Source organism: Mytilus californianus, unplaced genomic scaffold (assembly GCF_021869535.1).
Source record: "Mytilus californianus isolate M0D057914Y unplaced genomic scaffold, xbMytCali1.0.p SCAF_4, whole genome shotgun sequence".
In the NCBI taxonomy this organism is placed as follows: Eukaryota; Metazoa; Mollusca; class Bivalvia; order Mytilida; family Mytilidae; genus Mytilus; species Mytilus californianus.
In genome coordinates, this window is record NW_026262690.1 from 114587939 (window position 1) to 114603976 (window position 16038).

The window sequence follows — 16038 nt, forward strand, 5'->3', positions numbered from 1 at the left end:
CCAAGAACACTGATGATTAAAACATTTCTCAGTGGTGCTAGTTTGTAATATTTCTTTTTTGAGAAAGATGCGAGTCAAGTTCTGTCTCTGTGTGACACGGATGCTCCAAGAACGGAGGAAAAAGCTAAGAGAAGACAATCTAGAACTCTCTGATGATTTAAAACATTTATTCAGTTATATAGATACAATGGATAAGCGTGGATTCTTGAAAAAGAAACCATGAGCCCGGAGGGCGAATGGTTTGTTTTTCATGAATCTACGCTTATCCATTGTATCTATAACTTAAACTATTGTGTTAATTTCTTTTCAAAATTATAGCCTTTTCTTAATTAGAAGGTATTGTTAGTGAGTTTAAATAACCATGTTATCGTGTCCAATGATGCATTGATAAATCTCAGATCACGATTAATAATTTTTGGTTAACAAAATACAAATATAACACTTCTACCTTTAAAGATCTTTATATTATCAGGCATCTGAATATTATCTTTTTTTTATAAAATAAGACATATTCGAACTTATTTCTAATAAAATTGAGAATGGAAATGGGGAATGTGTCAAAGAGACAACAACCCGACCAAAGAGCATATATAAAGTGTATATAATAAGTATGTTACCGAAATTTCTAGCACTCTAGGCACATCACGATTTTCTCGCATAGGAATTTGCGAACAAACATTTGTAAAATTATGTAGTAAAACAGATGAGATCATATTTATACAACAAAAATTGACAAATAGAATGTAAACATTTTTGTTTCAAACATGTGAAATAGCCAATAATAATCCAAAAAATAAACGGTAAAACTCGCTATTATAACAAAAATATCCACTATAACGTGCAAAATTAGAAAAAAAAAACAGAATTGGGACAACAGAGATAATACAGGGATTCATACCTAAACCAACAAATCCCTATCTTTTAACTCGTTGATTTCAAGCATGCTAACCTCGCGGCTACCAGCTTATACTATACGACTGCCCATTGTGTATATATAAAGGTACAACCCCTGTGTGTCCGATGTTCATTTATATATATAAAATAGACATCTAAGTTGTAACCCATTGGTAGCCGAGAGGTTTCGTCGATGTGTTGATGTCAATCATTCATAACAGTTTTCAAGGAAGGGTTCGATTCCCAGTGAAGGCATATACAAATTACAAAAATTAAAGGTAAGTTTTTAAATTAATTCCATTAGTGAACAGAAATCAGTAAATAAGCCAATTCAAACTTAATGAAATTAGACACACAAAGAAAACAATTGAATATAATTTGGTGAGTCCATTTCAGCGGCAGATTTAGAAAGCGTTGATTCTAGAAAAAGAATCCACGGTAAATGAATAGGCTGACGTCACCACAATGGTTAATGTGGTGCAAGTTTGTAGTATTTTTATGCCCCGCCGTAGCAGAGGGGGCATTAAGTTTTACCCTTGTCCGTCTGTACGTCCGTCCGTCCGTCCATCCGTACGTCCCAAAGTTGATTTCCGTTCTCTAGCTTTAGTTTGCCTCAACCAAATGTTATGAGACTTATACACAATGCTTATTACCTCAACACACAGATCAAGTTTGAATTTTGGTCGCATCACTTTAACCGTTCTAGAGTTATGCCCCTTTACAAATGGAAAAATTGCTGAATTTTTCGTTGCCGTTATCTAACTTAAGTTAGCCTCAACCAAATGTTATGAAACTTATACACAATACTTATTACCACAAAACTCAGATCAAGTACAAATTTGGGTAGCGTCACTTTTAGCGTTCTACAGTTATATCTCTCTATATAACTTCATATGATATGCAAGCGGGGGCATCATCTGTGTCCCATGGACACATTCACCATTTATTTTTCGAGTGGTGCGAGTTCTGTCTATGTGTGACATGGGTGCTTCGAGAAAGGAGGAATTTATTAAGAGAAGAAGCAAACAATCTAATGATTGAACACATTTCTTCGAGTTTGTTATAATTTTAATTTTTTTTGAGTGGTGCGAGTTTTATAAAGTGATGTTAGTTGTAATAATTAGTGAAAGTGTTTGAGTGGAGCGAGTTGGCGTGTCCGATCGTCGGGTTTCTAATCCAGTCGCACCTATCACTCAGTATGTCCGAATATGAATATTTGTTTATTCTTGAGAAGAGGGGGAGGGGGGCTTTTTTTATATATATTAAACCGTAACATATAAAATACAGTTATGATTCCCTTCATCAAACTGATACAGGTAAGTACTTTGGTTTATAATATTGCCTGTATCTTTAGTCTCTTCTACCAAATCCAACGCTTGACTCAAAATGTCGTCCGTCTTATACCCGTCCATATTGACAACTGCATACAAGGAGCATGATGTATTTTTTTTTTGTAATAAGAATGCACGAAACGGCCAACCTTGAACTGCTGATCCATATTAGCACATGGATTTAACGGGAACAGCAAAACAGCAACTTCGACATTTGTAAAATCTACTCCCGTGTCAAAGTTTGAACGAAGATAGCCAAAGTAAGGTTATTAGTGGGGTTTCATGTAAAAAAATAATTTTCTTATAAATCATGGTTTGATATTGTCAATCAATATGCTATCCGTTCTTTTTCATTTAATAATCATATTTAAAAAAATGTAAGGTTTAGCATCGGGTGTAACTTAGTTATACAGCTCGTATTATTACTACAGAATCAACGCTTCCTAAATCTGTCGCTTAAATGGACTAACCAAATGATATCCAATTGTTTCCTTTATGTGACTAATTTCATTAAGTTTGATTTGACCAATTTACTGATTCTGTTCACTAATGGAATAAATTTAAAAACTTATCTTCAATTTTTGTAATTTTCATATACCTTCAATGGGAATCGAACCCCTTCTTGATATCTGCTATGTGTGACTGACATCAACACATCGACGGAACCTCGCGGCTACCAATGGGTTGCAATTTAAATGTCTAGTTTCTATACTACTAAAGGAAGAGACCAATTTCATTGAGCCGCAACTCCTCTGAAACCAAAGTCGGAAATTTTTGTGATATGATGTATAAATGTTGTGTTTTGTACTTCCTAAATTTGTCTTTGAAACAATCTTTTTTCCACAGGAAACGCAAATTTTTGAGAAAATATCCAAATTCGGAGACCGTTATCGATCCGTGTCTTTAACGCTTCCGGGCATGCCCAGTCGACGTAATACCCGCGAAATTTAAAAACTCTTTGTTTCAACACTTGCCCAATTGTACTGCGATTCGCGGGCATCTTCTAGTATATATATACATGAACATATGGTACACATCGCTACAACGGACACACATTGCTTGTACCTTTATGTATACATAATAGACAATCGTACAGTATAAGCTGGTAGCCGCGAGGTTAACATGGTTAATACCAATGCGTTACAGTCCAGTTAAAGGTAGAGACTTCTAGAATAAGGCTCTTTGGTGGAATTTTCGGCAGCATACTTCTTATATGTACTTAGAAATAAGTTCAAATATGTCTTATTTTGTAAATTACGAATGTTATTCAGATGCCTGATAATTTAAAAACAGACGTGTTATGTTATATTTGTATTTGTATTTCTCTTACAAATTAATTGTGAACTTATTAATTCATCATTGAACATGATAACATTGTTTTACTCACTTACAATACCTTCTAATTAAGAAAAGGCTTTAACTGGGCTCATGGTTTCTTTTTCAAGAATCAACGCTTATTTATTGTATCTATATCAGAGAATCAATAGTTCAAGTATCTATACAATATTTCAAGCTTTGAATCGTCCTGAGTTTAAAAAATGGGATTTTGTTGTAAATTGCATGAAAGATACCAGGCTCGTTTCAAAAGCTTAACGCATCTCCCCATTGTGTCTTATTCTCGAATGTGCCATTTTCACTGAGATTGAATTCGCATGCCGACTGTATGCATATCACGAGAAGCTTACCCTATCGATACACCTTTTGGGGTTTAGGCCATTCCCTCAGTTTCTGTTTGTTACCTTGATTTGTTCCTTCCTAATCGATTTACCAGATTTGATCATCTGTGAACTACTGTAGCATTAATTAATTCCAGTAGAAAAGTCATTGACGTCAATAAAATGCCTGCTTTTTTATTGAAAAGAAATTTGTTACATTTAAAGGACGTTTTTTTTTCAACAAACAATCGGAATTCTCATGAGAACCAACAGTACTCTTCTGTCGACTTGTATCTTTATACTTATGAATCCGATTTCACACATAGGAGGCTCAAGATAAACGATAATTTCAATGTCCGCTCTATAAATGATGTCCTTTTACTAAATTATTCAAAATCTGGTGTCTATGTTGACTGTACGGGTAATCGTTATTTAGCTGCAATGATCCAGAGCATATTTTACAAGTTATGCATGTATGTCATGCGACATTAACCATCTATCCAAAATAATCTAGAAATAATGGATACAGAAAATCAATTATGCCTCATATCTTCACTGACATTAGATTATATGGTCATTTTTATAAATTTACTGTTTGCAAAAGTATGAATTATTCGAAATACTAAGGATTTTCTTATCCCAGGCATAGATTACCTTAACCGTATTTGGCACAACGTTTTGGAATTTTGGGTCCTCAATACTCTTCAACTTAGTACTTGTTTTTGGTTTCTAAATTTTTTGATCTGAGCGTCACTGATGAGTCTTATGTAGACGAAACGCGCGTCTGACGTATCAAATTATAAGCCTGGTACCTTTGATAACTAATTAGACAATGACAACGGTTGGTAAACGACTAAACGTTACAACCAAAGAGTTGATTTTAAATGAAAATAACACTACATCAATTTTGTGCGTCAGAAGCGCTTTTAATGGTTAAATTAAATCAGGCACGCTCAAACACTTTTCAAATTATAAACTTTCCATTTCTGTGTAGCAACATTCCAGAAGCGCCATCATAAGAAATATATATCGGCCAGTTTACATTAAAGTTCTTCGTTTTTTTATTTCACCTTGGCGTTTTCAGTTTATTTTTGCGTTACGTGTATGAATATCACTTTGATATCTTCTGCATTTCTTGTACGGACGCTATCATGGTTTTGTTGACAGAGATGAAGTATCATTGTCACATATGACTACGGATATATTCCACAATCCCGTCTTTTCCTACTCGATTGTGACTTTATTTATCACCAGAGTTTCACTTGCTGAAGTAAATGAATAACACGGTGTTGCCACATATGAAGTAGTATTTTCTTACCTTTACAGGGCACCAGAGTTCACTTTCGGTATTTGGTCGGCTTCGTGTTGCTTAGTGTTTTGTTGTAAATGCATTGTTTGATTTTTATGTTTGTCTTTAAGTGATTTTAATATTTGACCATGACAATGTCTGACTTGATTGACTCTTTGATATCTTTTCTCTCCGTCTCTTTCTATATGAAATGAAAAACACTATCTTCCTACATGTCTGTATTTCCAAAAAACTTTTGATTATCTATACTTCAGGTTTAACACAGACAGAAATTGATGGACATCTGAAGAAAGGCACATTTGTGGAGACACCAGCTGTACAAGCTTGTATCAAACTACTGGAAACGAACTCACTTCTGATATTAACAGGGGCAGCTGGAACAGGAAAAAGTAGAAACAGTTTAGAAATACTCCATCAATTCCGGATCAAACATCCTGAATATAACTCAGTTAAACTGACAGATTTACATGATTTTACAGATTTAGTTCCAGACGAAGAAAAGCTAGTCGTATTGTTTGAAGATATTTTTGGTAGAACTAATACAAGGTTTTCAGAAAATACAGATGTTCAAATTATCGATAGATTGCACGCATGTACTATTAAAGGTAACATTAAGGTTGTTTTAACTGTACGAGATACAATAAGAATGTCGTGTGAATGGATTCTAAATTCACACACAATTTTCCATGGTAAGTGTGAAGCTGATCTTAGTTCAGAAAAATTCAAAATGACAAAAACTGAAAAGGAATCGCTCCTATTAAAATATTTTGTCGCAAATAACTTTCACCTTCTTGACTTTAATGATCCAGAAAATTATAATAAAGAAGCAATATTGGATCCTCAAACTACTGTCACTGTCAATCGAGTAACATTACACAACATAGTTGAATCAGAACCGCTTTTGGGATTTCTTGAAGCTTGCTCATTATTTACGGGTAACAGGAAATTAACACTACTGTAACAACAGCCCATGAAAAGGCCGTGAAATGTCTGTGAAATATCACAGGGCCGTGAAAACCCCGTGAAAATACCCCGTGACTTTTGTAAAAAAATATTTCTAAAGGCCGTGAAAAATATTAGATGTTAGAAAAAGACCGTGAAATTTCAATATCCCATGAAAAGGCCGTGATAATTTGTTCTTTCGTGCTTAATAAAAAATATCACGGCCTTTCCACTGGTTGTTGAAACCAGTGAAAAGGCCGTGATATTTTTTCATGTCAATTTTTTCTTATCCTAATTCAGATTTAAAACATCCCATATGATTATTGTAATATGGTCTAATTATTTCCACTCACATTTTTCTAAATATCCTATAAACTTTTCATTATAAATATATGTCTGTTTAAATATTATTATATGCAATACTACTGTACAGGACTGACTTTTAAATGGAACCATTCATTGTTATAATTAATGACTTTGTGCCAATAAATATTTTGTATTTAAAGAAAAGTATTTTGCTTCTCGTCTGTACATTATTATAAACAATGTAAACATTAATTTTAATTGGAACCGAAACATGTAAAAACGAGAACTTCCCGGAATATCAGACCGTATCCGGATTCGTGTTTCTTTTAGAGTAATTGTAACATTTCCGCAAAAGGTTGGAAATTTGAAAGACGCCGAAGGTCGATTAATATTTACTTTATCTATGCAAGACGAGTGACAGCAAGTTTGAGGTAAGTTAAGTTATTAATATTTTATTCTTTTATGCATCATATCACCAAAATGTTGATGACGTTTGTGAGCATTTTCATTGAACTGATTTTCACTGAATTTGCAGAAACCGCGCAAACATGCATGTGATATATTCACTTATATTTGAGTCTGTTGCACTTGATTCCTTTAATCATTTCGGTTAATGTTTTCTAAGACTTACCGGATCCTTTAAATACGATTACGGTTTTGTTTTGTTTATGTATTTGGGGAAAAGGGGGGGGGGGTCCTTTTCCCCCACACTGGCCACATAAAAAAAAATGACATTTATGTACAGTACACTACGTAGACATAGACATAGATAATTGGAAATGATTATAATAGCAATAAATATCTCTGAAATGGAGTTCACTCTGATAATCAGAGGAGTAACCCCCTTTGAATGTGTCAGGAGCTATTTAAGTATTTTCTGACTTGGCCGTCGGGACACAAGAGTTCAAAAGGGATTAATGAGAGGCATAGCAGGGAAAGTATTTTATATTTGTACGGCAAAATGTCCTTTCTATAAGGGTTTGTGCCATATCATAAGAATAATTGGTATGGCAATGAGGTGTTTAAAAAATAATTGGTATGGCGAATGAGCCTGCAGTAAAAGTTGCTATGCCGCTGGCTCCCTGTTAAATAAATAGCTGTGACTCATTACGGCCACTTAGTCTAGACAAGTTTGGCTTTAGCCATACATATTATTACTTCAAAGAAACATTTAAATTTAATAGTCTGTCTTAAAAGTGTCTTTAGTCTTTAAAAAAATCTAAAAAAAATAATATAAGTTGACAAAACAAAACTTCGTTAACTAATGATGCCATATATATTGGATAGGGGGCAGATTTTCTGGAAAATGGTATGAAAATATGGGAAAACCTATGCATGTTTCCAAGTGGCTGTTCTGTTTCAATGATGTTTTTTAGTATTTTTCATACCATTTTCACCTCCAGTATGAAAATCTGCCCCCTATTCAATATGGGGTCATTAACCGTGAAGTCCTGTATTGCATAGAATAATATTGTAGCTGTTTTAAGTACATCACTACATGTATGTACATAAATGCCAAAAATTAATTTGAATATATAAATAGTTTTTTTATATACATGTATAATATATGTAATGTTTCTTTATTTATTCTAGGAATGAAGAGCAAAAGGATATAGCAGTCTTTATATAAAATAGTTCAGGAATCCAGTTGGAAAGAAGAGCTTTTCAGTTAAAAGTATTTCCTGGGAATTAACAGGAACTTCTATAAATGTTTTTCTTGAATAGTTATTCAAAAGGGCAGTGAAGTGAATGATTACATTAGACAAATATTGCTGAAGTGGTAAAATCAGTCCCAAGAGATGTACACAATTTCTACAAAACATGTTACAGCTGACTTTAGCTACTTAATCACATTGACATTTGTGTGCTTTTATGTTTTCTTTACATAAATACTACAGTTCTATTAAAATTAATATTTTTATTCTTTGTCACAATTATTACTAAAAAAATACAGCATTTTAATATGGTTTTTCATAGTCTCACTTGCATTGTACTTAAATAAGTTGTCTGTAGATGTTTACACTAGGTTTTCAGGCATTTCACTTCACTTGATTGAAACAGCATTTAAATTTTTTGTTAAATTATGGCCTGAAAAATACATATAACATTTTACAGGAGATTCACAATCAGTGAATGGCTGTTTATCACAGTAGTACATGTACATTTCACGGTCTTTTCACAATGGGCACATAATTTATCACGACTTTTTCACGGTGTACATTTTTGTTTTTCACAGGGTTTCTACGGTCTCTTTACCAAAGTTTTCAGTCGGCACCTTTTCACGACAAATAAAGGCATATACTGTACTATATATTTACATTTCACGGTCTTTTCACAATGGGCACATAGTGAATTATCACGACTTTTTCACGGTGTACATTTTTTTTCACAGGGTTTCTACGGTCTTTTCACCCAAGTTTTCAGGTGGCACCTCTTCACGGCCTTTTCACAAACTTTTCACAGCCTTTTCACGACAGTCATTCCACGGCATTGTCACGGATAAGTTTCACGGCCCACCGTAAATTAACCGTGACAAACACTGTAAAAATCACCAGCATTTTTACGGACATTTTCACGGCCAATCTACGGGGCATTGTTCCAGTAGTGTAACTCGTCTTGGTGAAAGTTTCTTCAAACACCCATCAAAGTATTTATATGAAGAAATTGAGAAACTAAGGAAAAATGGCAAAGACAGCCAGCAGGACAGAATGTCTTACGTGACATTAATCTACATACTTTTGAATGAAGATGTCCTGGATCCAGATGATATAGAATTGAAAATTTGCTTTGAAATTTTAAAGTCGTGCTACGGTATTTCAAATAAGGAGCTACCACCATGCCATATTATAGATGCTGCAAATGAAATGATAGGCAGATATCTGATTTTTCACAGTGATGATGGCACATATCACCTCCAGCATCAAACTATATTCGAGAGTATTCTAATATCGTACAGCAGAATTGATCCTGGATTAATCTTGTCCAGACTAAGTTTTGATTTTATTAGAGAGATGGTGCGTCTTCAAAATTATACAGTGAGAGAAGGGGAGATAGTAATGAAAATATCCACCAAATATTATTCCATGCTTGCAATTCGAATAATAGAAATAATTATGTCAGAATATTTTAACAAATTGCTGTCATTAAATTTTCAATTGTGCGAATCAGAGATAATAAGGCAAAACGATGAATGTTTTATGAAATCTTTGATTGAAAAAGCACACGATGCTTACTTTCAACCAGACTACGATTTGCAAACATTTGTGACATACAGAGGTGTGTGCAAACTCTGTAAACTTTATTTACCTGCAATTCTGTTAGAGCGCATTACACAACAAAACAAAATGAATGATAGTATCACTCTATTGGTTGATCACATAACGTTAATGCTTAACTCAAAATTCAAAAGAAGACATTGAATTTGTCTGTAAATCATCTTTGTTAGATGCCTTTTTAAATGTGTGTGATTTGGAAAACAATGAAAACATGCTAGACAACATGTGGGCATCAGTTAGAAGTTTAGATATGTCTGAGATGACAGAATACATCAGAAGTAGTATCAATAGAGTGTGTTCACGTTGTCCCATGACAACGATGAAATGGATGTTAAACAACATTGATCAAAGAATATTTGATATGAACCAATTAATGAAAACGGCATGTGAATTCAAAAGACTTGATATCGTACAGTTTCTATGTGAAACTATAAATCACAATCAGTTTGACTTTACTGCAGCATTTGTTGCAGCAATAAATAATGTTTGGAATGATACAGATGAGTCTGTCTCAAAATGGTTGATTAACAATATTAACCTCCAATTTTTTGATATGAAACAAATTACAAGTGAAGTTCTTGAAGTGGGATGTAAGTAAGATTTACAGTTTTTATTAAAATATGTTGATAACTGCAAGTTGGACATAAAACTAGTGTTCAATAAACTATATAAAGAAGGAAGACACAGTAAAGAGAGTCTATTAAAATGGATGGGAACAAATGTAGAAAAGGAAAAAATGAACACACTTGAAATGTCAAATCTGGCATGCTTGACCGAGGACTCTCAAGTAGTAAAGTACTTGTTTAATAATATTGATCTCGGTCCATTGGATGTCATGTCGGTCTTGATATCTTCGATGAACAGTAAATGGCAAGATGACAACAAATATCTAATACAATGGATTTGCTTAAATGTTGATTTAAAACAAATCAACATAATAAACGCCATTGATAAAGCTTTTGAAGAAAAAAAATATGACGAACTTAAGATATTATTGAAAAAATTAAAGAAAATCACAACACTGTGCTTCGAAATGCATGTAAAAACAAACAGTTAGAACTTATAAAAATTCTGTTATCTGTTGCTGATCATGATAAATTAAACATGAGAGAAGCAGTTAGATCAGTCTGTGTTGTAGAAAAGATGGAGCTGTTGGAATTTTTCTTGTACAATGTCGATCATAGTTTGTATGATGTACATTACGTATTGAAGGAATCGTGTAGGTATGGATGGACCCATATTGTGAAGTGGTTGTTAGACAATATAGAACATTCATCACTAGATATACATACAGCTATGCATACTGTATTACATAGAGAATTTGTGGGACCTGATAATACATTGGTAAGACTCTTACTTCAATATCCAATTCATAACACAGTTGATGTTGACGAAATAATCAAAGAGTGTTGCTTGTGGGGACTATTAGATTTAGTACAATTAATTTGCGAAAAAAATGATCCCAAGCAACTAGATATGAAAGAGGCTATGAATACAGCTTGTAGCCGAAGTCATTTTGATTTGGTCGATTGGATGTTAGCTAATATTGAAAATAACTTGTTTGACTTGCCAACTGCATTTGATAAAGCAATACATGCAGATTGTGATGATTTGAATGCTTCTCTGATAACACTTTTGATAGGTAATATAGATAATGAGCTAATTAATATGGCAAGCCTATTGAAAATAGAAAATAAAGATTGTTTGTATGATATTGTTGAATGTGTCTTAGGAAGTGTAGATCATAAAGTGTTTGATGTACAAGAAGCATTTAACACTGTATACGACGAAGTGATGTCCGACGAAATCTCCGGTGACGATGACAATGCTATTAATTACAAGAAGGAAAAGTACCTACCATTGATCAAACTGATACTTGATCAGGTAAATCCTGAATCATTGGACTTAGAGGACATTTTGAATCAGGCATGTCGTGATTGTTCCTCAGATGTTGTTAAACTGTTGTTAGAAAATACCGATCATAAACAGTTAGATGTAAAGAAAGCAATGAACATAATATACAACTTATGGGTGCACAACAAGGGCGACAATGACGAGGGGGCCATGGGACGGGAGATAGAGAAACAATACAATAATGAGGAAGAAAAGGAGGAGAAAAAGATAGGGGAACATGAGAATGATGAAAAGGAGGAGCAGGAGATGGAAGAGCATGAAGGAGAGAAGGATGAAAATGAAGTTGGGGACAAGGAAGATGAGGACAAAGAGGGAGAAAAACAGCAATGAAAAAAGAAACAAATACACACATTTGGTCAAGCTGATTCTCAAGCAAGTAAATCATGACTCACTTGACTTGAAAAAAGTATTTAATCAAGCATGTCAGTATGGGTGTTTGGATGTTGTCACGTTAGTGTTAGAAAATAACAATCATAAAAAGTTAGATATCATGGAAGCAGTAAACATAATATACAGCACAGTAAGAGACGACTTCGACGATATAATTGTTCAAAGAGAAAAATACGAGCTATTGATCAAAATTATTCTCGAGAAAGTAAATCATAATTCACTTGACTTAAGGGAGATAATGAATAAAGCATGTCGTTATGGATGTTTGGATGTTGTCACGTTTTTGTTAGAAAATATCGATCTTAAAAAATCCGATATAATGGAAGCCGTTAACATAGTATGCAACCCACCATATCTCGACAACGTGAATCATGACTCAATTGTATTAGAGATTATGTACAAAGCATGTTGTTATGGTTATTTAGAGTTGTTATGTTTGTGTTGGAAAATACCGATCATAAAAAGTTAGATATAATGGAAGCAGTGAACATAGTATACAGCTCAATAATAGACGACTACGACTACGTTAATATGAATAATCAAAGAGAAAAATACGAACCTTTGATCATACAGATTCTCGAGAAAGTAAATCATGACTTACTTGACTTGAAAACAATATTTTATCAAGCATTTTGCGAAAGGTGTTTAGATGTTGGGAGAAATTTGTTAGAAAATACCGATCATGATAAATTAGATGTAAGGGGAGCAATGAACACAGCATTTGACCCATGCAGTTTTTCCACCTCACGGATGATAATGGATAATGAAAGAGGAATGGGAGAACCTTTATTCAAACTGATTCTTGAAAAAGTGAATCATGACTCACTTGCATTATAAGAGATAATGACTTATGGATGTTGTAACGGTTATTTAGATGTTGTCACGTATTTGTTAGAAAATAGCGATTATGATAAATTAGATGTAAAGGGAGCATTGAACACAGCAATGAACACATCATTTGACCCAAGGAGGTCATATACCTTAGGGAGTGGAATGGATAATGAAAGAGGAATGGAAGAACCTTTAATCAAACTGATTATTGCAAAAGTGAATCATGACTCACTTGCGTTAAAAGAGATAATGAACTATGTATGTTGTAACGGTTATTTAGATGTTGTTACGTATTTGTTAGAAAATAGCGATCATGATAAATTAGATGTAAAGGGAGCATTGAACACAGTAATGAACACATCATTTGACACAAGGAGGTCCTATACCTTAGGGATGGGAATGGATAATGAAAGAGGAATGGAAGAACCTTTAATCAAACTGATTCTTGCAAAAGTGAATCATGACTCACTTGCGTTAAAAGAGATAATGAACTATGTATGTTGTAACGGTTATTTAGATGTTGTCACGTATTTGTTAGAAAATACCGATCATGATAAATTAGATGTAAAGGGAGCAATGAACACAGCAATGAACACATCATTTGACCCAAGGAGGTCCTATACCTTAGGGATGGGAATGGATAATGAAAGAGGAATGGGAGAACCTTTAATCAGACTGATTCTTGAAAAAGTGAATTATGACTCACTTGCATTAAAAGAGATAATGAACTATGGATGTCGTAGCGGTTATTTAGATGTTGTCACGTATTTGTTAGAAAATAGGGATCATGATAAATTAGATGTAAAGGGAGCAATGAACACAGCAATGAACACATCATTTGACCCAAGGAGGTCCTATACCTTAGGGAGTGGAATGGATAATGAAAGAGGAATGGAAGAACCTTTAATCAAACTGATTATTGCAAAAGTGAATCATGACTCACTTGCGTTAAAAGAGATAATGAACTATGTATGTTGTAACGGTTATTTAGATGTTGTCACGTATTTGTTAGAAAATACCGATCATGATAAATTAGATGTAAAGGGAGCAATGAACACAGCAATGAACACATCATTTGACCCAAGGAGGTCCTATACCTTAGAGATGGGAATGGATAATGAAAGAGGAATCGGAGAACCTTTAATCAGACTGATTCGTTAAAAAGTGAATTATGACTCACTTGCATTAAAAGAGATAATGAACTATGGATGTCGTAGTGGTTATTTAGATGTTGTCACGTATTTGTTAGAAAATACCGATCATGATAAATTAGATGTAAAGGGAGCAATGAACACAGCAATGAACACATCATTTGACCCAAGGAGGTCCTATACCTTAGGGATGGGAATGGATAATGAAAGAAGAATGGAATAACCTTTAATCAGACTGATTCTTGCAAAAGTGAATCATGACTCACTTGCGTTTAAAGAGATAATGAACTATGGCTGTTGTAACTGTTATTTAGATGTTGTTACGTATTTGTTAGAAAATACCGATCATGATAAATTAGATGTAAAGGGAGCAATGAACACAGCAATAAACACATTATCTGACCCAAAGTGGTCCTTTACCTTAGGGATGAGAATGGATAATAATATAAGAGGAACGAACGAATTTTTAATCAGACTGATTCTTGCAAAAGTGAATCATGACTCACTTGCGTTAAAAGAGATAATGAACTATGGATGTTGTAACGGTTATTTAGATGTTGTCACGTTTTTGTTAGAAGATACCGATCAAGAAAAGTTAGACATCATGGATGCAGCTAACGATGTATACAGCTCAGTAATTGACGACGTCTACGATGACTATGAAACTTTTTACCAAAGACAAAAGTACGAACCTTTAATAATACAGATTCTCGAGAAAGTAAATCATGACTTACTTGACTTGAAAAAAATGTTTTATCAAGCATGTATGATAAGGTGTTTAGATGTTGTCGCGTTTTTGTTAGAAATTACCGATCATAAAAAGTTAGATATAGAGGAAGAAGTAAACAAAGCATTCAACCGATCGATAGATGAGGACACTGACGACAATTTTTACCACAAGAGTAGTAATAAAGAACTTATAAAGGCGATACTACAGAAAGTAAATGTTCAACTTCTTGATATGGAGGTTCTAATGAACGAAGCCTGTAGAAAAGACTGGTTGTATATTGTCAGATGTTTAGTTAAAAAATATTGCTCATTCTATGTTTGATATTGACACTGCAATTAATATTTTAGTGCTTCGTGGTACCGAAAAAGCCCATGACATTTTCAAATTGCTTTTAGAAAACATAAGTCAAAATTTGTTTAATATAGAAAACATAATTGAACAAGCTTCTCGTCTGAATCACACTGAAAACCTTTTGTGGTTATCACAAACTAAGGATAATTCATTATTTGACATGAAATATGTGATGAACGAAGCTTGCCAAAACAGAAATCTACGGTTAATAAAATATGTCATGAAAAATAAGGACACAGATTGTTTCGATGTAAGGTCTGCAATGAATAAAGCATGTCGCAGTTCAAAAACAAATTCTCTAGAAATAGTTAAATGGCTTTTGGAAAACATTCCAAATAATCTGTTTCATTTGGAAAGCGCAATGAATAATGCATGCCGATATGACAATGTTGTTGTTGTTCAATGGTTCTGGAACAATCTAGATAGAAAATTATTTAACGTTAAAACCGCATGGAACAATGCATGTTATAATTGTAACGAGGCATTACTGTCATACCTACTCTCCAATATGGACGAAATTTTGTTGGATAAATCAAAGGCATTGTCTCAGGCTTGTCGGAATATTAACAAAGGAGATGAGATAATTTCATTACTTTTTAAACAACCAAACATGAATACACCAGAAAACTGTAAATTAGTGCTGACGGAAGCATGCGTTCACTGTAACAGAAAGGTGGTAAAGTTGTTGATGTCACATACTGATATAGTCTAGTCAGTTTAGTGAACAACCTGCAACTAATTGCAACACAAAGTTTTTCTCTGAAAAACAAGTCTGTTACTTTCTATGAACAACATACTAAAACTATACAAAAATATATTTTGCGGAAAGTGGTGTAATTTATAAAAATGTTTTGTAGTAAAAGTAAGGTTATACGAGTTGCTTCCCCTTATTTGCCAAAGTTGAAAAAAATAAAATTATGCAAAAAATGTTCTGTATTTTTTAAATCAATTGAAATAAT

The 16038-nt window shown here is 33.6% G+C and overlaps 1 protein-coding gene across 1 annotated transcript; it reads left to right on the plus strand.

The window, feature by feature from the left end:
• Positions 1-11380: 11380 nt before the first annotated feature.
• On the plus strand, positions 11381-11956 carry LOC127737193 (uncharacterized). Its single transcript, XM_052247725.1, has one exon. It carries the CDS (start codon positions 11381-11383, stop codon positions 11954-11956), a length of 576 nt encoding a protein of 191 aa, XP_052103685.1.
• The last annotated feature ends 4082 nt before the right edge of the window (positions 11957-16038 follow it).

Coding starts and splice junctions, on each gene's coding strand:
- LOC127737193 (XM_052247725.1), top strand. CDS start 11,381: ATGGCAAGCCTATTGAAAATAGAAAATAAAGATTGTTTGTATGATATT.